Source organism: Dermacentor variabilis, unplaced genomic scaffold, assembly GCF_050947875.1.
Source record: "Dermacentor variabilis isolate Ectoservices unplaced genomic scaffold, ASM5094787v1 scaffold_16, whole genome shotgun sequence".
NCBI lineage: Eukaryota > Metazoa > Arthropoda > Arachnida > Ixodida > Ixodidae > Dermacentor > Dermacentor variabilis.
The window spans coordinates 7,822,380-7,846,100 of NW_027460324.1; the positions used below are offsets into that span (position 1 = coordinate 7,822,380).

A 23,721-nucleotide genomic window follows, 5' to 3' on the forward strand; every position below is an offset into this window, starting at 1 on the left:
TCATAAGCAGCAGGGGCAATGCTGTGCTGAATGGAATAGCCTAGCAGACCAGATTCAGACAGGACACGCAAATGCACCGCATCTCACCACTTTCACAGGTGTGCTCCGTGACACAGAACTGACCCCCGTGTCTGTTAGTGCTCCCACAATACTATTAAGAACATGGAGCCCCGTCTGTAGGGAATGAGAACTCGCATACAGTACTGTGTAAACAAGTACTACAGGTTCACTGTCTGATGTATGGGTTGCTTAGAATGACATATATCTTAGAAAGGGTTTTTTTTTTTTCTTATTTGAAAAAACTATGTTCACAACATGGCCGACCTCTCTGGCATTTCAGAATTGCAATTTGCAAATCAAGCTGAACATTCAGCTTTAGTGTCCCTTTAGCAACATTTCCTCTGATTTCTATCATTTATTACGAGAGATTTGATTACACTCGAGTGGCAGCACCAGGTGATTCATGTTACCAGCACAAGGAAGCAGGACACAAAGGGACGTAAGACACCATAAACACGGAGCTACAACTGAAATCTATTGAAGACCAGGCAAAAACATGCTCATTTTTACCATGCATGCATGCCACTTGTATTCTGACTTGCATACATTTCCTTCTGTGTGATACCTACAGAAGTAGTGCTAGTGCAGTTATCACCTTTGTTTTTGATGTAAGAAAGCCTCAAAGACCAATCTGTTAGGCTCCAACTTAAACCTACATAAGACTCGAACGCAACCAAAAAGTGGGTGATACTAAGATCTTCAAATATGATGAACAAGATGTGCTGGCCCTGCTGTTGCTTCTCAGCCTATCACTTGGGCACCTTCCAGTCAGACCAGTATAGCTGATCACTGCCGAAGATGTCAGCAACTAGTTGTAACGTATAATCAAGGGCTGCACTTAATGAATGGCACCTGCAGACTCTTGATTGTTCCCAGTTTGTTCAATGAACACCAAGCTTCTCTTGGAGCAATATACACTGCTGACGTTTTATTAGATGCTCAGAACTGACTCACTAAATGCTCAGAATTTAATTTCAAGGAGACATTACAGCCTAATTATTTGGTGAAACATAAATACATTACTTGAATAAACTCCACTCCACTTGACCTCTGAAAAATGAAGAAAAATGAATGCTATATCCCTAATGAGGCAGTAAAGTTGATAATTGGGCTAATGGTATATGTTCATGCTGAATAGAAGGGGGCCATGCACATAGAACTCTCAAAGGAGATACAAACACTGCACTAGCAATTGATTATTCCAAAATATGTAGCCTCACTCCTGACATGCAAAAATGTCCCTTCCGATTAGATAACGGGTAGCGTGCAAAACAGGGGCCGTATTCTGAAATGTTCACCTTCCGCGATAGTCACATTCAATAAATCAAGCAACTGCTTACCTGTGACGTCAACGTGCACTACCAATACATGCTGTCGAATGCTTCACATTGCATGAGAGAGCGCACCGTGCGAGTGCAGAGCGGCTCGGGTGTGTTGTTTTCGAGTGTAGTGGCCGCAGTACGGGTTCTGCGTATTGACTACGGTTGGTTACCACCGCTTTGGGTAAAATAAATTGAAGTGTGAAATGTTTTGTTTTAAATGAATCAACAAATATCACCATGAAACAACGCATGTAAGACTCCACCACCAACCGAACGCCAAAAGACGTGTTCGTTTATTTAATATAAGTCGAGAGCACCCATCGACAACATGACGATAAAATGACGTAGGCCGGAAATACTAGATGGCGCTGTTTATTTTCCGGTGTTGCTCAAACCGCCAGTCAGCATGCGCCTTTGGCAGAGGCGTGGCCAAGGCGATAGTTTCGCGGAAGCCGAACGTTTAAGAATAGGGGCCCAGGTGCGCTCGCATTCGCCGGTTATTTGGATTAGCAGTGCCAGCTCTTGAGAACTTTCCAAGTAATAAGTGCACTTCGTAATGTCTCCAGACATGAGCAGCACTTTCTTTTTCCTTCCTCTATTGCACGATTTGTGGACTGAATCACCAACAGGACAGTGCATTTTCTGCACGTGCACTGTTTAGACGAATTTCCACGCCAGTTCACTGGATTAATATATTTCACCTCGAGATGGTCAGCATAGGTGCTCAGGTGAAAGCACTTTAGAGGATCACGACTCCACCCAGCGCTTTGAGCGCTGCCGTACTGGTAGCGCTCAAAGTACTGGTGAGAACCTCAAGAATAAATAAATTTTCTGAAGTAAATCACTTAACATGAATTCATTTACCTCAGCCCTTTTCCTGCGTGGCACCTAAATGTGCGATATGGCTTTATAAACGACTATAGAGGGTTAAATAGGTATAATTTCAACAATGGCCTCTCAAATGTGAATGCATATTATTCTGAAGTAACCACTTGTGTTCCAACAATTGCGGATTTACAAAATGACCAGTCTGGCATATGTACATCAGATCACACATTAGACAAACAATAAACCTCACAAACACCACATTCAGCCAGTGAAGCCACATGCTTGGGTACTGCATTTCCCATCATATTGATCTGGCTTTTTTGACAGCTTACAGCCCAGCTTAGCACAGAACTCTGCAAGCTTGTTTAGTGCATAAAAAAAAAAAACTTCCACGTCGCAATGGCTGGTTACATTCTTAACAATATGCACTAACTTAGTGCAGCTGCCTGCCGTTACTCAGTGGCACTACACTATTTCTGCGCCACAAGGATCGGCTAACTAGGGAGGTTATCGAGGCTTTTCCTATCACCAAATCTAAGGACACCTGTATCTTTTTCTGAAGGCTTGCATGAACATTGACGCGTAACTTGAACTGAAAGTACAAGCATGTTTTGTCTGTTAGTTTTCTGCAGTGACGTGAAGTGCTTTTCTGATGCACTGGTGTAGCTACACCTTTCGAAATAAAAATTTGTTGTAAGTGTAGCGTTGGTGTTATCTCCTTTGTGCACTGCCCCCTCCTGTTACCTAATGAAGCACTTTTGTGTTGCTAGCAAACCAACAAATCTGATGGCGTCAAGCAATATTTCCTTTTTTTTAGCAAAAACAAACAAAAAATCCCACATGTACACATCAAAGCTTTTTCCCTGTGTTCAACACTAACACAATTCACTCTGTTCAACACTTGCAATGAATTTTGCACCGATGTAGTCAGAAGCACATCTCTATTATTACAGCCGAATCTTTACAAAGTACTGGCTGAAATGGAGCTGAAATGCTGCTCAATGTTACCTGTGGTATACATCCAGCAGGCTGACCCCAGATGTGGTTCTAAGCTCCTCCTCAAACGCCCTGCAAATAAGAGAAAGAATTAAATTCACACGCCAGGCTAAGCATCCTGCAAACATGTCTTAAGATATGTTGAGGGCACTCAAACACAGGAGCAAAGTTTGCTTCAACCTGTCGTGATTCACATTGACATTTAAGGCATGCTTGTCCTTATGACCACTGGTAGAGCAGACAGGTAGTCTCCTGGATTACCAAAACATGTGATTCTTACCACAAGCTGCACTTGTTGATTGATCAACTGAGTGATTGCCTTTTGGATTTATTCATTGAATGAAGGCTAATGCATTTGGGCTTAAAGACCTAAAGCAACGCAGCAACGATTAAAGGTGCTGTCAAAGGGTTTCAGATTAATTTCAACCACTTGATTCACTTTTCCAGTAGCCAGTTACTAAATACATTCAGAAACATTTTGCAGCAACCTATCTGAAAGCATCTATTTAGCTGGATATGATTTCGAGCTCTTGCACATGACAACAAATAACATGACCAGTAAGGACATTTTCTATTTGGCAGTGAATCAACTGTCGGGCTATAGCAAAGCCCAGCACGCAAGGACATCTTGAAGATTTCTCAAAAGCAACAAAGTCTGAAGGGAGATAGCACTCAAAATGGCGTGAGAAAAAATTTGCAGGACGCTTAAGCTTCGCCTTAATCCTTTCAGGATTGACTTTTTTTGCCATATGTGACCACCCATGGTCGATTATTTTTATTGCAGATTTAAATTCATCAGAGGGACCTACTTCAAATAAAAATACCGTATTTTTTTTACGGTGACCGTAAAGTGAGAAAAATATATTTCACATTGGTATATATGTATTGTTTATTCATGAATAACAACCATAAATATAGGAAATGAACTTATAATTTTAAAAAGTTATGCATTGTAATACATACATATAGAACAAAGGCTTATAAAAATGCGCACACGAGAATATTTCACAAGTCTCAAATGCACCCCCTTTTACACTAATATTTACGTCCATAACGTAATCGAACTACGTAGGTGAGCGCACTAAAGAAAACTGTGTCGTTGTGTGCCTGTCAGAAAAGCAAAATGTGTGACAAACTTCCACTAATCCTTTATCTTATCGTGAACCAGAGGCGATTAGTTTTCGCGAGTCTCCAAAAAAGGAAATGCATGCACGGCGGCATCTTTCATATATGCACCCCTGTGAGCAATAAACGAGCGAGTAACAGGCGGTCACCCTTTGAGTGATTGGTAACAAGATAGCCGTCAGTTTTGAGAGTGCCAGAAGCTGAAAGTGCCAGCGGAACAAAACCCAAACCGCCGCGTGCCCACGCACATGCCAACACGCAAGTGGTAGTAGACGTGCTGGAACAAACAAACCATGCAACGAAAATCTAGAGAGGGAAATGCGAGAAAAAAATTTCCTGTATTGCCGCATGGTGGAAGCACATGCCAGACAAAAAAAAAGTTAGAAAACTGGCGCACTTTTTAAACGTACAGACGGCGCCGTAAATATACCGCATCGACCATTTTGGACTTGTTCACGGTGACATATATTTAAGTCACTGACCCTGAAAGGGTTAAGATGGAACGCCATTGCACGTGACTGCTTCACACGTTTCCTGACAACTGCAGCGTATGTAACCATACTGTTTACCGAAAAATGCTCGCGGCGAATGCTATGCACGAAGGCGGGCTTTCTGGTCGAAATGCGGCGTCTTGCGGGAGCTGCGATGCGGCGGAGGCGAGCGCCAGTCGGAGGCATTGCAAGGAACCGGGCGCGCCGCTCCATGGCCTTCAAGATACTGGCTAGCCGGCGCGTGCACATGGTCAACGCCATCTCTGGCCTATGCACTGTAGAAATGCCGAAAAAGGGGTTCAAGCTTCACACAACATCCAAATTACAATCCGAGAGCTATCATGTCTGTAGGTTGTGTGCAAGCCAGTTTACAATTTTTTTTATGTATTTTAGCTTGAGAAGTTCAATAATTTCAGTGAATTCATTGAGTCACATGAACGGCCTGGGTATGTGCGGCTCGAAAATCCTTTTGCCGAAGCGACGTCCGATGTCGTCGTCAGATTTTCTGCAACACGGGCTCCTTAACGCTATCATGTTGCAATTGCAGCAATGGCACATTTACCAACATTGTTCAGCAGCACAGGTAATGTATTCAGGAACCAGGACGTTCAAAGTAGCCTACACATGTCACCATCATTGCTGGTACGGTTCCCCAAGCTTCCCATCAAGCAATACAAGGCAGTCTTGTTCTCCCAGATAACATTCCATATATTCATGCTGCTTTTGACGTGATGCTGAGGTAGTGTGGAAGGCGTGGCACCTTTTACACCCCCAGCATGAGAGAAAGGCTACGAGGTTCTCCCTGTGCAATTAGAAGCAACAGCGCTGAAATTAGCACGCATGAATGAAAAGGAAGGAAAGAAGGACGGACTGCTTAGGCTAGTTGGTCTTGCATTCCAGTGACAGAAAGCTGGTGCAGCGAAAGCAGATGCACTGGAATGCGTTTGCAGCTAAATGACCTGTGTAACACAGGATTGATACATATTGTGAATGCCTTTACAACGAAGACCACTACAACGAATTTGCCAGTGCAATGAAGGACTTTGCTGTCCCCGCCAGCTGATTTGTTACTTTACAACAAATGACCACATAGCAGTGCCACCACTGCCCTCCACAGATGTCAACGAGGTAGAGTACATATGCTCCAGTTAGCTGTAACCGAGGTGCACTCTGTGCTAGCTGCACACTTGACAAGCGTTCCGATGTCACTAGTAGTCAGAAATCGCTCAACACTGGTTGTAATGCGCCAGCGGGTGCGACGACTGACGAATAAGTCGTATTTATGACGATGTGATGATGTAATCGTTACTGACTACATCTTCAAAGCTGCCTAGGGTGGAAAGGACACGCATGTCTACAAAGGCATACATACTGTCAACCTGAAGATTTGGAAATTCGTAAAACTATCACAGTGGAGGGGGAGGGAGGGGGGTGCAGCACTTTTTTTTTAAGGGATTTACCTTTTGCGCCAAGCTTACGTTTTCACAACCGCAAGTGAAATCGTGTCTTGGAGAGTAAAGAGCAAAACCTCCACTGGGGCACAATATATTTTTGCAATGATTTTGCTGTTGCCGACTTTGCCTGCTTCAGAAATTTCTCCGTGTAGGTTTGCTCGAAGCAAGTACCACTCTGGTGCCCCTTGACCATCAGCAGACTTTCATGTTTTCTAACACACAGATGAGCGAAACTCCATTTCAGTTTTGTTCACAGTGCTGAATATTCTCTCACACTCAGCATTGCTTTGGGGAATGGAGAGAATACCCAGCCTAACCACTGACATTCTGTAGAACCTGAGTGATCCGTCGACACTTCGACCTGCGACCAGCGCACGTCGCACCTTGGCTCATTCAATATGTCGGCTGGAACCTGATATATTTGCAAATTGGCAAACTCGGCTTCATGCCCGTCGATAGCTCTTTTTGATTCGCCACTTTGCTGGGGTAGGATGACAGGAAATGCCATAATAAAATTATATACACTGTTTAATGCAGCAGTTTCCAGAGCTTGTACCTGAGCAACTTCAGCCATCTTGAGATTGATGTCTTCTAGCGGGAATTTGTGGGGAATGTAATCGCATGCTGCCGTTAAGTACAGACGTACAGCAGAGAACTGCTCTCTCTCAATGTAGCTCAGTGTCTCAACCACAGAGTAGGTTTTGCTGCCAATGACTATGTCTTCATCACCTTTCTGGCTCTGCAGATCCATAGTCAACTTCCAGCAATAAATGACATTCCTTGACAACACCTGGGTGCACAAATCTAGTCAGCAGATCCTCGAAAAGGCGGTTCACACACGCGGGCCATGTCCTCAGCGAGCATAGCGACGGTTTCGTTGGGTCATTGAACCCGTAACTCAATTAGCTGCTGGGCACGGTCCCGTCAGTCAACACTCACAAAGATATCAAGGAGCTATCAAATGTTAACAGAATATTATTCCAATTCGGCCGAGGAGCAGGACGTAGCCGTCATCCTGTTGCAGCTAAGATTGAGATGCCGTTTTTTCAGTAAAGGCTATTTTCCATGTTATTCCGAGTCGTGAGACGTAGCAGTTTCTCACTGAAATGCATCAGGGTGTCTACCAAGTTGACATTTCCAACTTCCCTGAGTTTTCAAGGTTTTCCCTGAGTGACACAGAACTTTGCTTTATGTCAAGAGACGGGCTGACACCATGTCATCTGATGGTGTCACTGTCTAGTAAGCATGCTAAAAAATAAAAAAAAACGACTTAATCCAGCTTGAATAGTATAAGGGGTAGTGTTTATTTTACTCAAAAAGAAAACAGAAGGGAGGAGTTAGTAAAATGCACAGAAAAAGAAGATATATTGGAAAAAATGCGTAAAACTTATAGTGAGGCATTCTCAACTACAAATAAAAACGAGATGCATACAGAAGCAAATATTTTCGAAGATTAGCTATTTGCTGGAGACACCATATAGAAGGCAAGTCAAGGCGAGAGAATGCCTCTGAATTTTATAGTGACCCATCGTAAATATATAGTAACTAATATTCATTAATTGTCAAGTGAGTCGTGCTACGTTTTTTCAATAAATATATTGAATCATCCGCTCAAATTACTTGCAATGGTTAATTATTGGGCCCAAGCATTACAATAAGGGAAGAAATAATCTTTTGCGATTACTACTTAAACCCCCCACTTTGCTTTCACGAAGGCATTACCCTCTTTGAAGGGACGTCAAAGAGGGCAATGCCTTTGTGAAAGCGATCGTTTGAAGGGATACATTTCACTGAGAAATGGAATGGGACCTTAAGAAAGCAGAATGTGCAATTTACTCAAAGCCTAATGTTCACTATCTATTCATTATAACCACTACACAGTAATGGCAAAAATAACTTGCATTCGCAAATCTTATGCCGTGACCGAAGGAGATATTACGAGATTCGCAGTTTGTTTCTCCGGTGCTCTTGGTGAGGTAAACAAGGCATCTTGTTTATTTCTAGGGGAAATTAGGGGCATGGTACGGATAAGGTGTATGCAATGCTCCAAATGGGTGTGTTAAATGCATATTTACAAGTAGAATAGGTATGCAAGTGGTCCATAGCCTTATTAGTCTGTTTTACAAGCAGTGTAAGACTTGGACTTCTGCGTCTGCCTAATTACAATAACAACTGAGATAAAATTGTGCAAACATAAGAGGAGCAATACGCCAAGTTTAGGTGCGATGGTAAATGCATGTTCATCAAATACAGCATCAAAAAATTGTGAACAAGTGTTCGAAATTATCACACTACTGCTATTGTTCCGAGAGAGTTTAAGATAGTTTATACTTTGAAGGAATAGGCAGCATTTCAAATGGAATGTGTTGCATAGTTGTAATATTTCTGGGTTATTCAGAAGCGTTACGAATAATCATTGAACCCTCATTTTTTGAACTTACTTTGTCATGCGTGATATATTAGTTTCGGCTGGTATCTTCACTAAACTAAAGAAGGCAGCTTCGTTAGGTTTGGTGACTGTAAGGACAAATTAATGGGTGATGTGGAGGTGAAGTTCAAAATAGATGGCTTTCGTAATAAATTAAGTAAGCAAGCACTCCAGTGTGTTTGAGCATTTCTATAGCGAGAGCGGAAGAATTGAGCCCGCTGCTCTGGCAGCACTATAAAAGCCGCCAAGACCAAATTTAGTGAAAATTGGTGGTGCTCAATGGAAACTTCCTGTGCGAAGTGGTTGGATCAAATACAGCTTTTGTAAAAATTTTCTTATTCATGCATTAGACTGTGTGATATGGCCGGTATCAACTATGCTTCTCGGTGTCCTGACATAGCTGTAGTTTACAACAGGCTCATATTTTGTGGAAAGTGGAGGGGGGCCATTGTAACTGCAATGCGAGACAAAATTTTTACGTTCCTGGTCCTGTTAAAAGCGTAAATAATAATAAGCCGTCTGTTGTGTATAGGGGGCGCTGTCAATTATATCAAGTGTATATAAGCGATTGCCATCAGAATAAAGTCAGTTCCGTGGTTCCCCGCCAATGCATAGTCTTGTCTTATCAGTTGGCGCTTCGCGTCACAACAATCTGGCGCAGTCGGCGAAGCTAGCGAGCTAGCGACGAACTGTTTTCCCTTACCTGGCTCCGTGCTGTTCCAAGGGGCGTCACCTACGAGATGGCAGCGTACGGACTACCGCCATTACCGCCTTTCCTGGAGACTCCTGGAGATGCAACAATTCCACGGGAGCAGTGGCGCGATGATTTCACAAATTTTCTTGAAGCGACGGGGATGGAAGCGCAACCGTCACTACGGAAAAAGGCCATTCTGCTGCAATGTCTTGGGGTCGAGGGTCGCCGTGTTTTTCGCACATTGGGCCCAGAGCAGCACGAACGTCAAACACGACAAAAGCCGGGCCGGAGACAAGCAAACCAGCAGTAAAAGACAGGACGGAGGCAAGTGAAGGGGATAGTTACACGGAGGCGTTGGGCCTATTGGAGCGGCAGTTCTCAAGCACCGTCAACGTACTGGTCGAGCTACATCGATTCACGTTACGTCAGCAACTGCTGAATGAGCCGATACGAGAGTACGTCAGTGCTCTCCGACAGTTAGCAAAGACGTGCGACTTCGGGCAATTCTTGGAAGCGGCTCTACGAGACAGGGTTGTTGACGGAGTACAGAGCACTGAGTTGCGACAGAAATTGCTCGTGAAGGGGTCACAACTTACGCTCGCAGAGGCAGTGGAAATGCTACAGATGTACGAGCAGGCAGTGGAGGGGGCTGCGATCTATGACCAAGGGTCGTCACAAACGGACATAGCGCAGCATGTATCACAAGGCAGAAGCCCAGACAGCGACACGGCAATGACGCCGGTGCGCAAGTGTTACCGGTGCGGCTCTACAAGGCACCTAGCTAATTCACAGGAATGCAAAGCACGGGGGCAATGTTGCTCCCATTGCCACAGAATGGGACATTTTCGAGCGGTCTGTGGCAGGTCGGCGGAGCGGGACGTGCGGACGGTCCGAAACGACGGTGCTAGCGAGGAGGACGTGCTCACTGTGCTGGCGGTCAGACAAGTGGAACGAAGGACCTTGGTCGTTGACGTCGTTATTGAGAACGAGCCACTTCAGTTGCTGGTAGATACTGGGTCGTCGGTGTCTATTTTGCCAGACCACGTTTATCGAGCCAAGTTCACCAACAGCTATCCTTTGACTGCGGCTTCAGCGACGCTGCGGGATTTTTCACAGAAGAAAATTCCGGTCTTGGGATGGTTCACAGCCAGAGTTGTACGCGGGAACAACTCGGCTTGCCTTCGATTTCACGTTCCCCAAGGCATGGCATTACTAGGACTGGATGGGGTCCACCAGCTACAGTTGCACATCATCGGTTCTACACTGGAGTGTTTGCAAATCACGGTCAGCCCCCAGTCGCTTCCTCCTGAATTATGCGAGTTTTCCTTTCTTTTCGCTGGATAAGTTGGGATTAGCGAAAAACTTCGTACATTCTGTGAAGCGGCGTGCAGATGTAAAACCAGTAGCAGCGAAGGTTCGACGTTTGCCCCTGACGTTGCGAGAGAAGGTAGCGGCTGAACTGGCAAGATTATTGGATGCAGGCATTATAGAAAAGGTCAGTGCTGCAGAATGGGTGTCTCCTATAGTGGTTGTGCAGAAGAAGGATGGAACTATTTGTCTATGCGTCGATTTATGCGAGCCGAACAAAGCAGTAGTCATTGATGGATTCCCTTTGCTGCACAAGGAGGAACTGTTGCATGCGCTGAGCGGAGCAGCATGGTTCTCGAAACTGGATCTTGCTGCAGCCTACCATCAAGTGGAATTAGCCGAAGAGAGTCACGAATTAACGACGTTTATTACGCACGAAGGCTTATTTAGGTTCCGCAGAGTGTGTTTTGGCCTCGCATCGGCACCAGCCGCGTTTCAGCGAATGATGCAATAAATCTTGAAAGGCTGCAAGGGCGTGTTGTTTTATATTGACGACATCATAGTCTTTGGAAAGACTAAGAACGAGCACAACCGTAACCTTCGCGAGGTACTGCATCGGATCGCTGAGGCGGGGCTGCAGCTAAATCAGAAATGCTTGTTCGCTGTCAAGGAACTCTCCTTTTTGGGTTATCGTGTGAGTGCAAGTGGTCTTGCCCCACTCAAGTCAAAGGTGGATGCTGTGATTAAAGCATAAACGCCTGCCGATGTAGTCTCCCTGCGGTCTTTCCTTGGGCTCATAGGCTATTACTCACATTTTCTTCCCAATTATGCAGAGGTGGTGGAGCCGCTGCGACGACTTCTTCATAAAGGACAGAAGTTTGTGCGGGATCAGAGCACCGAGGAGAGCTTTTGCAGGATCAAGGAGATGCTGTCATCATGCGGGGTGGTGGCTATGTTCAATGAGTCTTTGCCTGTACAAGTGACCACTGACGCCTCGGCATATGGACTGGGAGCTGTGCTACAGCAGGCAATCGACTGAGAAGTACATACAGTGGCATTCGCTTCGAGGACACTAACTCCTACAGAATGCAAGTACTCTACCGGGGAACGAGAGGCGCTGGCATGTTTATGGGCTTGCGAACATTGGCACGTTTATCTGTGGGGTCGCAGGTTTGTCTTATGAACTGATCATCAGGCTTTGGTGACACTGCTGTCCACAAATGGGGTTGGAAGACGCCCACTGCGTATTGAACGCTGGTGTGCTAGACTTTTGAGATACAACTTCACTGTGCAGTACACTAAGGGGAACACCAATGTTGTTGCAGATGCACTTTCTAGGTTACCTTTGACCTCTGCAGAGGACGAACCGGTGGAGGAAGTAGTTGCTGTGGTTTCCAGCATGATCACTAAGAGTGAGTTGCAAGCAGAAACAGCTGAGGATTCATTACTAAATGAGTTGGCGCAGCATGCTACGTCCAGATGGCCGGAAAAGGGCTGTTTAGCTGGAAAATTAAGGTTGTTTTTTCGCATAAAAGAAGAGCTGTCGGTGATATACGGGCTACTGTTTCGGGCGGAACGAGTCGTTCCCCCATCGACACTCACTTCCAGGCTGGTCATGATGGCACATGAATCGCATCCAGGCATTGTAAGGACCAAACAACGGTTAAGGGAACAGTACTGGTGGCCCGGAATGGACAGGGATGTTGAATCGCTGGTTAGGAATTGTGCTATCTGCAAAGCATCAGATAAATCTGCAAAAACTGTAATGGCCCCATTGGAGCCAGTAAAGTGGCCTGAGAAGCCGTGGGAAAAGCTGGGAATCGACATCGTTGGGCCGATGGAGCGAGCCCCTCCGGAGTGCAGGTTTGCAATCACTATTATTGATTACCACAGCAAGTGGCCCGAGGTGGCATTTGTGTCCACAATCACTGCACAGGCAGTAGTGAAAGTGCTTTTGGAACTTTTTGCGAGAGAAGGGTACCCGAAAAGCATTGTGACTGACAATGGGCGTCAGTTTATGTCAACATGTTTTGAGCAGTTTTTACGAGATCGGGGAATTCAGCATTGCGTTACCACATTGTATTAGTTGGCGCAGTTGGCGCTTCGCGTCACAACACAGTTGTTTTTCTTTCCTTATTTTCATGTGTCATAACACCTTCCGTCCTTGTTTCAGCGATGTCCTCCATGAACCAAATACATTTTGTTTATATTTGTCAAAAATAAAAGGCGCATTATCACCAATATGAAGGCAAACTTCGAAAATAAAGAACTAATTGTGATATTTTTAGTATGTTACGCATGTAAGCTATTCGGAGCTTTAGGAATGTGTTTTGCGAATAAACAATTTATCCCATTGCCCTGGAATAACTGTGAACTCAATAGATATCAAATCTAGTAGAAATTGAGTGTGTGGGAAGGGTAGGAGGAGGGGCATTATACAGCACTGAAGCATTGCACACCCCCCTCAGCAGTTGTAGTGGTGGTTTTTAACAGGTTCGATGGACGTCCACTGTCGCAGGGCCGAGATGGAGAGACCACTTTTTTAATGTGTGAATATTGCAAGTAATTTATGTTGATTGTACATTGTCGCCTATAACCTCGACAGTACTATTACCTAAATTAGTGATACATTTATCTTGTAGACTTAAACAGCAAGTACAATTATTTGTTGAATCATTTAAATTATTTGTAGCAAATGTGCCTTTTTATGTACAAGCGCCCAAACCTTTAACTGGCGTGCGCGAGCGGCGACTTTTCCGTTCGTCAGCGCCGTATGACGGGGCGCGGCTGGAAAGAGTCTGACGCTAAGCGCATGCGGACAAAGCGCGCTCAGCTGGGCCCATCGTCTGCTAAGCTGTTTCCAGCCTCGCCCCGTCATACGGCGCTGACGCACGGAAAAGTCGCCACTCGCGCACGCCAGTTAAAGATTTGGGCGCCTGTACACTGTACTGCTGCTAGTGGGTGCGATCCGAGGCCACTGTGAGTGCGCTCATTGCCTTTTGCTGCTGTATCATCTTGAGATGTTATATAGTTGCAAGAGATAAATGCGAATTCAGCTCATTTTTCGGGCCCCCATGGTTCACCATGTGTGAATGATAAATAGGTCCCTGTCTGTTAAATATACTTATAAGAGAAGCATTTCCAGGCTATTTCACTTATTGTAATAGTAATTGGCTATATATATATATATATATATATATATATATATATATATATATATATATATATATATATATATATATATATATATATATATATATATATTGTCATCTCATAAGAAGCCAACAAACGCTGACACCAAGGACAACATAGGGGAAATTACTTGTGCTTAATAAATGAAATAAAGAAACAATAAGTTAATGGAAATTAAAGTGGATGAAAAAACAACTTGCTGCAGATGGGAACCGAATCCACAACCTTCGCGTTTCCCGTGCGATGCTCTACCAATTGAGCTACGGCGGCGCCGTTTTCCCATCCACTTTCTTGGGTATTTATGTGTCCTAGTAGAACCATGGGAGTGTTAGCCAGCGCCACCACTGACAGACCTTGGCGGTGGACGTGGAACGTCCTTTCTGCCACAGGCGTCACGAGAGCGTTATCTTTTTTAGGTGAAGGCAACTGGTCAACAACCCACAATAAACCCCCCCGGTTAACCCCCTTTCTTTTCGTTTATTACATAACGAGGGTCCCGAATTCGGCAACATCGATGCCTTCAGGTAGCATATGTGGGTTTATTGACCAGTTGCCTTCACTCAAAAAAGATCACGTTCTCGTGACGCCTGCGGCAAAAAGGACGTTGCACGTCCGCCGCCAAGGTTTGTCAATGGTGGCGATGGCTAACACTCCCATGGTTCTACTAGGACACATGAATACCCAAGAAAGTGGATGGGAAAACGGAGCCGCGGTAGCTCAACTGGTAGAGCTTCGCACGCGAAATGCGAAGGTTGTAGGTTCGGTTCCCACCTGCGGCAAGTTGTTTTTTCATCCACTTTAATTTCCATTAACTTATCGTTTCTTTATTTCATTTATTAAGCACAAGTAATTTCCCCTATGTTGTCCTTAGTGTCAGTGTTTGTTGGCTTCTTATGATATGACTAATAATATCGGGCCCCTCGGTTAACCCCCTTTCTTCTCCTTTATATATATATATATATATATATATATATATATATATATATGCACAGAGAGAGAGATGACGAAAGGTCAGACCGTCTGCAGTTTGCCCTCCCCCCCCACACCCACGCATGCACTCTAGAAATAGTTGGTACGCCAGCATGTCTTTTACTGCCGCAGAACATCGGACAAAGCTCTGAGGGCCTGCCAGTACACTTATTAGGCACATCGGTGCTCATCCTGTGACAAAAGGCACCGGGTGCACGCGTGTCCCGTGACAATTGCCCTTCCCACGCTTGTTGAGCTTCACCGCAATAATTTTCGCATGCTTCACCGCGTAATACTGCTGTAGTGAGGAGAAGCTGACTTTCGGCAACCGGCATTATGCAACGCGTCGTGCTTTCCGAGCTTCGAAGCCAATCGCGAGGACCACAAAGGCGGAGTCGGTGCCATTGCTGATAGCGACGAATTCTTTCAGTGAAAAACGCGGCACAGAACGCCAAGAAGCTTAATAGCGAACGCAGAAGCAGCTAGGCCTAGCGTTGCTGCGGTGGTGGCTACGGCTGCCAGCGGATCTGCGTGCAAGAGCGTTCGAGGAGAGACGAGGTAATCAAAACGGTGGCGGTGGTGGTGGTTTTATTAATGCCGTTTTGGACCTGCCATGACGGCTGAAAGTCCGGAAAATCGGATGGCGAAGGGTTCTTGCATCCGAAATTTCATACGTTATTATACATAGGCTCTATGGGGTACGTGGTGGTGCCGCGAAGCCGTCCGAATTATCGGGAGTCCGGAAAGTCGGTCGTTGACTAAACACTCCTCCTACTCGAGCCAGCTTTACCACGACTTTCTTTCCCTTTCAATGAAATTACAGCTAATTTTCCCTGATAGAAGCACAAATTCCCTGAGTTTTCCCTGAGTTTTTCCAGACTATTGAAAATCCCTGAGAATTCCCGGTTTTCCCGGTTGGTAGACACCCTGTGCATGTATTTCAGCTCCTCAGCGCCTGAAACGAGGGATAATGTGGCCAGACAGTTCGACAAACAATTCTAATACATTTTTTTTACTTCTTAATTTGCAGGCTGCCTCGATAGTAGTCCACTCTAAAGTCTGCATGCAAGATCTGAGCTCCGTTGTGATACACTGGATCTTCGGCACCCAAGACAAAGAGGATGCACTGAAAGGGTGCAGGCATGTCAAGCAGGGTGCAACGGACTTGACTGAAATTTACAGAACTGATTTTTGACATTATCAGTGTATAGACTTTATACAGTACATATGTCAAATGATATTTATTTTTAAGTGGTACTTAGAAGACGTCACTACTAAATAAGGTATGCTCCCCAATTTTTGCAGTTCAGTATTTAGTCTAGTCACATGCAATAAAAACTTGCAAACAAGGTTTAGTGCTTCGGCCACATACAGTTTACAGACCCTTGTTCAATAAATGGTTCTAAAGCATTCGCTGCACTGTGCACTTGTGTGCTGACCTTACAATAGTGTGCATGTGCAGTTGCTTTACAAATATATACAGGGTGCCTTCGTTTGGCTGCACCAAACTTATGAATATTGCAAGTGGCAGACAGGACAATTCTAATCCTCAAGAAATTCCTCAGTGAACGCGGCTATTCTATGAAAAATCTGAATGCTTAATGGAATAGCGTAATTACACTAATCACCTCATTAATTTACAGTGCATATTTCACCTGTGGAATAGTAGCTAGCATGTTTGCCAGGCCTACCCACTTGGAACAAATTCTGACAATGGCACCAATTTCAAGATATGTGCCATCAAACTTGCTATTAAAAATGCACTGCTATCCACTTACATTGTTGTGAAAGCGCTTTGAAAGCACATTGTTGTGAAAGACAAAAGTAGTAACTGGAACACCAATTCATTTCATCGGACATCTTAAAAATTAGTATCTCGAACTGGTTTAGTTCCAAAAATTCATTCCAAGTGGATAAATGCCTTATAAACTCGCGTGCTATAATTCGTAGATTGAAATATGTTTTGTAAAGCAATTAAAACAGTTAATGAGTATAATTAGGTTAATCATTGAATTAAGCATTTTGATTTCTCATAGAAGGAATGGCTGCCTTGTGTAATTTAGCTCAAGGGTTGGAGTTGTGCTACCTACCCCAGGCAATATTATTAATTTTGGTGCAGCTGAAGAACACCTGGTATAAAAACAAATACATATAAAACATACATAAACAAGCGGCCTACAAAATTCTGCTAATTATCACGGGGCCAAGCATGGTCCTACTGTGGCTAACAGTTGCCCATTCAGGTTGGCCCAATGTCGCTGGCCATAACGTCAGCCAAAGTGAGGCCAGTGTCAATCCTCAAATGTGCGCTGCGCTTGGCAGCTGACCATGGGCGAAGTTCGGCCAGCGACCTCAGGCCAACGTTGTGCAGAGCACTCTTGTGCCATTGGGTTACCGCATTTACCTTGTTGCAGCCAATATTTGTCATTCCATAATACTGAATATTTCGTGAATTTATGAAACAGTTCCTTTGTAACGACAAAAAGGGATGGCTGGCACCTCAAAGTCTATATACGACTTAAGTTTGCTAAGAATGCAAGTTGACTTTTGAACGACGGGGGGGCCAAACTTTCAGAAAGAGGAGTCCGGGTTGCAGCTTTGGCATCCCCACTGCCCTATTTGAGGCGCCGCCGAAGAATACAAAATAATGACATGCTGTTTACACTTAGCACTAGCACAAATTGTCGCTTTTCTCTTGGCGTGACAGAAGTTAGCCAAAGACTATGAAATGCCGGCAACATGTCGAGCGACTGCGCCGACAGAATATTGACTCCCCACAAATTGCCCCTAGCACTGCAGCAAAAGCCAAGCACATCACCGAATGGAAACCAAAAGCAGGAAATGAAATGTGCACTGCAGTTAGCACTGGTGGAGTCGAGTGCGAGCATGCTGATTGATGCACTCCACCCACTGCTTTTGGCCATCTTCAAGCAGTGCTGCTTTGACAAACACGAGTTATGTGTACTGCACTAGGGCAGTGTGTCGTACAGCGGCTATTTTTGCGATGACCTCCAAGGGTGCTAGAGCACGCCAGTCTACTCAGAGAGGCTGAAATAATCTTATGGAAGGCGGCAATGGAAAAGAAACCTGCCATGAGTAACTACTTAAGAGGAAAAAACAAAATCAGGAAAGAAACCATTTATGATAACTCAAAGCGAAGTTCATTACTTTTCGAAGCAAGATTGGGATGCTTTAGAACATGCACCTATAAAGCGAGATATAAAGCGGAAGAAGAAGCATGTGCTTGCTGCAGTAAAGCTAGGGAGGCTATGGAGCATGTTATATTAGAATGTGAAGACGTCTACCCAGCGGTCGATTTAGGCACCACTGGCCTCCTTGAAGCCCTTGGGTACAGCGAAAGCAGTGGTAAAGCAAACATGTCCGCAATAGGCACTAGTAAGAGGCGACTGGTGGAAGAAAAGTAGGGAAACGACAAAAGACGAAGACGTAGGAAAGCACATTTCGCAATAGCGGACCAGAAAATTTGGGCGTGGTAGTTTATAGCGTCTTTTTTTCTCTCTTTTTTATTGTTTAACCTAGGTAGGATATTAGGCAGTATAATAGCAAGAGCTTGGTGGCGCAACCCACCGCTCCGTTTCAAAGGGGACGCTCATAACATCCATCCATCCTACTGCAGTGCCACCAGTCGCTAAAACTGAGTCATTGCTGGCAAGAAGAAAACTAATGGTACAACACTGGGCCGCCAGGATCGGCAGTTATGGTTGTCACGGAGGTCATGCACATACGTGCAGAGCTCACAGATTGCTTGCTGTGGTTTTTCCTGCCGCGTTCGCACATTCTTTATGTGCACGGAAAGTGCTGGATTTGTAAGTATCTGTGTGTGTGTCTTGGTGCGAGTTTGTTAGTTCGTTTTCTTCAGTGAAACCGGGCGACTGCCTTTCAGGCTGATGCACCATGAAAAGAATCCCATTCAACCCATCAGGCACAGTGCAGGTGCTCTTTCCGGGCTTCTTATCGTCCTGTGTTTCTAAATACTAAGAACATATCCATGCTTACAGAACAGAACGAGTAGACAAGTGTTTGTCTTCTGCAACCGAAACGCTGCGCAGACGATCAGGAACACTGCATGATCTGTGGTTAAAAATGCGCAAGCTTAGGTGCCGTTATTGAAGTATCCTAACAGTCTGTAGTGTTTATTTTTTGTGAATTATATTAATTTCAATTGTTGTGAGAGCGTTTCAGCTTATGAATGCAGGGTTTAGCACAACATGTTTAAATTTTGCGCACTAGGCGCGCCAGATGATCACTGTGCCATACTGGTGGCACCCTACAGGTGTCCCAAGAAAACTACAAAAAAAAATAAATTTAACACCAGGGCCAGGTACATAAACATGCAAGGTGGTAGAAAGAGAGCGAAGTGGTTAGAAATGCAACAGCAGTTAAAGAACGAAGAAGTAGGTGTATGCACGCTAAGCGAAACACATCTCAGGGATCTAGAAGACCCACCGTTTATTGAAGGCTACGTCTGGGAAGGGAGCAATAAAACAACAACGGAGAGGAAGGGAGGAGAAGTAGGTATGCTCATACATCAAGGAACAAATTGGCAAAGAATAAAGTTAACTTGCAAAGAACATGTCTGGGTATCAGGTACAGTTACCGGTAAAAAGACATGGCTAGGAGTAGTTTATTTAGAGACAGAGGCCAAATGCAGCAATAGAACAAGGATCTAGTGAAGTGTCTCGATGACGATATCAAGCAGTTTGGAGAAGGTGCCGATATTTGTCTGCTGGGTGACATGAATGGCCACATCGAGGATCTGGGTTGGTACACAGGTTGTAATGGGAGGTTGATGCTAGACTTCTGTGAGCGACACAACCTAGTTATAGTAAATAGAGAAACTAAGTGTGAGGGACAAATCACGTGGGAGTCCTGTAACAGACAAACGACCATTGACTACTGCTTTATGTCGCAGGGGTTGAATAGCAAGCTTGTATATAATGGTAATAATGGAAATAGAAGAGGGGAATTACAGCCTCGGAAGTGATCACAAGCGTGTTACTCTACAGTTGGGAGCCCTGCTCAAAAGAGAAATGCAGGGAAGTCAAAAAGAGTACGCAAAATTAAATGAACAAATAGCACAAATAGTGGCCGGCATAGAGGACGCAATAGAGAAACATCCCATAGAAAGGTGGGAATATAATCAGAACTACTCATTAGTACAAAAAAAAAAGAAGTAAAAGGAGTAAACTGCAGGAGAGGAAAGAGGAAGTCACGAAGTTGGTGGAATAAGGAAATTAGGGAGGCCATCGAACAACGACGGTTGGCATCTCAGGAACACAGAAGCAAAGAGGGCGCAGTTATCTGAAAAGGAAATAGGCCAAACATGGGGATCTTATAAACAAAAGATACAAAAAGCGCAGGTGCTCGTCCAGGCTAAAATAAAGCAGTCCTCTGATCGCTGGCTGGCTGAAGTTCGTGATGCAACTAATAAAGGGAGGTCAAGAAAATTCTGGAACCATATAGGCTGGCTGGGTAAAGCAAATCACAGAAAGTAGGAACAGATCCACGATGCCGAAGGAAATTGTTTAGAGGAAGATGACGCTGTGAACCACAATGGTTCAGTTATAGCCGAGTCCTTTAGGAAAGACGATAGGGTAATCGCCGCAAATGAGGGAGCAAGACAGGATAGCATAATAGAAAACAGCTTAGAACTGACCAATCTTAACTGGAAAAAGGCGGAAGCAAATGTTCCAAAATGCACGTCCGCAGGGATAGACGAAATTCCAATCAAGTTAATAAACTTGGCCCAAGATGCAAGGAAACGCTGATAAAACCATTGGAGGCAGTCATAACAAATAAGCAAATCCCGCGTAGCTGGAAACAGTAAAATGAATTTGATTTATAAAGGGAAAGGTATTAAGAACGTAAAATCCTTCCGACCAATTACGATAACATCAGTTATATATAGGCTGGCGATGCAGGCGGTGAATTAAAAATGCAGTCATGGGTAGAAAGTAATAGCATACTCGGAGAACTTCAGAACGGGTTCAGAAGTGGCAGGCGCTTAGATGATAGCCTGTTCGTGTTTACCCAGTGCATAGAAATAGGTAAGGCAGAAGATATACCTCTGTATTTAGCCTTCCTGGACATAAGCGGTGCATACGACAACATGAACAGGAAACTCCTGTGGAACATATTAAAAGATGAAGGTATCGGTCATGAGGTAATTGATTTTGTGCAGGAAATATATCGAGAAAATAATGTTGAAATAACATGGGGAGGAATTAAAGAGTACGACAACTGTCGAGGCTCACAAAGGATTAAGGCAAGTTTGTCCTCTATCACCGCTGCTGTTCATGCTTTATATGAGCATGGAAAGAAGGTTACAACAAAGCAATCTAGGGTATAATCTGTCGTACAGATTAGGCGAAAAGGTTGTTGAACAATTACGACCGGGTTTAATGTATGCGGACGATATTGTACTGTTAGCAGATAGCCAGGAAGATTTGTAAACTCTGGTTAATTACTGTGGAGACGAAGGAGACAGGTTAGGTTTCAGGTTTAGTGCAGCTAAGTCCAGTGGGATGTTTTTCAACGATACAGCTTATCAGGAGCTTACAATACAAGGCCATGAAAAACCCCGAGTGGCCGAATACAAGTATCTCGGGGTATGGATAAACAAAGGGCAGATGTACACGGAAAAGCACAAACAGTCTCTCATAGCAAAAGGGCGTAGAGATGCCGGGATAATGAAGCATAGGGCATTGTGGGAGTACAACAGGTATGAGGTACTGAGAGGTATTTGGAAGGGAGTAATGGTGCCGGGGCTTACTTTCGGGAATGCGGTCCTGTGTTTAAGGGCAGATGTTCAGTCGAGACTAGAAGTAAATCAGAGAGCTGTGGGAAGATTAGCACTAGGTGCCCACGGGAAAACCACAAACGAAGCAGTACAGGGGGATATGGGCTAGGCATCGTTCAAAGCACGGGAAGCTGAGTAAAATCCTATATGAAAAACGCCTGAGGAAATTGGACAATAACAAGTGGGCAGCTAAGGTATTTAAATACCTATACAGAAAGATCGTTGACTCACAATGGCGGAAAAGAACTAGGAAGCTAACCAGTAAGTATGCCAGACAGGAGTACGAAGAAAGACAGAGCATTAAACGACATGTTAAAAACGGGGAAGGTAAAAATTGGATAAATTTAATGGAAAAGAAGCATAGTGTTGAACTATATCCAGACTGGAAACAGCAGATCAGGAAGGCAGCGTTTTATGATAACTCAAGAGGCAGTGCCCTTCTATTTGAAGCTGGGTCAGGATGTCTTAGAACGCGGACCTATAAAAAGAAATTTAACGAAGAAGACATGTACTGCGTGTGGTAAATCTGTAGAAACAACAAAACACCTCATACTAAAATGCGATGGTATCAATCCCGATGTCGATGCGGCCACAGTCACGCTTCCTGAGGCCCTAGGGTTCAGAGATAATAATAGTCATGTAAATAAATATGCGGTGGAAATTAGCAAAAGGCGATTGGAGGATTGGTGGCTCAAAAGCAGAGAGGTGACATAAGGTTAAAAGGGTAGGAAGGCGTATTTAAAGAAAATCGAGAATTTTAAGAACACACAGCACAGGTAAATAACAATAAAAGGCAAAATAAAAAGCTGAGCATGGTGGCAACTGCCATCACCCCGTTTCAAAGGGGACGCTCCTACCTTCCATCCAATCCAACCAACCCCGGTTCTATTGTTTTGCTGTACAGACGACACACTGCCCCATTCCACTACACCATACACGAGTCCCAGCCATGCAGGTACTGAGCATACAACCGCGAGTACTTCACTGCATGTTAGGCAATACGACCTAAGTGGCCCCAGCTACCCACCAAATCATTGGACTAACAAAAACGCGCCACTAAAGCTTTCCGCGGGAGCCAGCTTGCCAGACCAATGTAAAATGCCTCATTCGCGCAAGTTGCCTCGCAGGCGTGCTGAGGGCACGGTGGCAACGCACCGCCCCTCGCAACGCAAGGCCTGCATTGGACGGTGCTCACCGTCGTATCTGCCTGAGGTTTTCTTGGCATTGTGGAGCCAGTGCTGCCTGCAGCGACGACATGGCGCGGCCATGCCTCAATGGCTGGATGTTCTCCTTGGACAGCTCCCAGTCGCCGCCGTCACCCTCCATTGCACCGCCAGTTCACTCTGGCACGCTCGGCACCGCCTCTCTGCAACGCTGCCAGCAAGCTAACAGCGCACAAACGCCGTCGGATACAAGTGGGCGAAAGGTAACTGTTAGAAAAGTAACCCGCGAACACGCAGAAGCTTGGACAACGCGCGTGCACAGCGATTCAAATTCGTTGGCGCCAGTTGATTTGACAGCCAGGTCACAGAACACCTATGGCCAGGTCACGTGGTATATAAAATGCTCTGCGCACGCGCGACGGTTGCCTGGGCCCATTGAGTTTTAACCAACTCTGGCGGCGCCCACAGAGCAAACTGGGGAGAAGCGTGTGTGTGCGTGCAACCACAGAGTTTCTCACTATATTATCTGGAGGGAAATCTGGTGCTGCTACGCTGTGGCTGTGGTTTGTAAAGTGGTATTAGTGGTATGCATCACGCATAGAGTTTCTCACTACATTACCTAGAGGGAAATCTGGCGCTGCTGCGCTGTGGTATGCATGGGAATGCCGGTATATTGTGACTTCGGATCGGCATCGTTCTCGGAGATGCAGGACACCTTGAAGATGCGCTTGGCAAACACCGTGCCGTCTGTCACAATGATTAATTTTCTACTAAAACAGCACGGGAAATGCTGTTTTGGTTTTATTATTACACAAAAACATGTTTTGTTTAACTATGAGAACTTGCTATTGCGTGTACGATTATATAATCC

The 23,721-nt window shown here is 44.8% G+C and overlaps 1 protein-coding gene across 3 annotated transcripts in view; it reads right to left on the minus strand.

The window, feature by feature from the left end:
• Positions 1-23,228, minus strand: part of LOC142568069 (uncharacterized) — a 368,896-nt gene extending 345,668 nt beyond the window's left edge. For 2 of the 3 annotated variants that reach the window (XM_075678155.1, XM_075678154.1), the window contains exons 1-2: positions 22,883-23,228; positions 3,219-3,278 (exon numbers count right to left, since the gene is read on the minus strand). In XM_075678155.1, coding sequence (XP_075534270.1) covers positions 3,219-3,278; positions 22,883-23,013 — 191 coding nt within the window. In that variant the 5' untranslated portion in view covers positions 23,014-23,228. The remainder of the gene's footprint in view (positions 1-3,218; positions 3,279-22,882) is intronic. The other variant, XM_075678153.1, reaches the window with a different exon arrangement.
• Between the last annotated feature and the right edge of the window lie 493 nt (positions 23,229-23,721).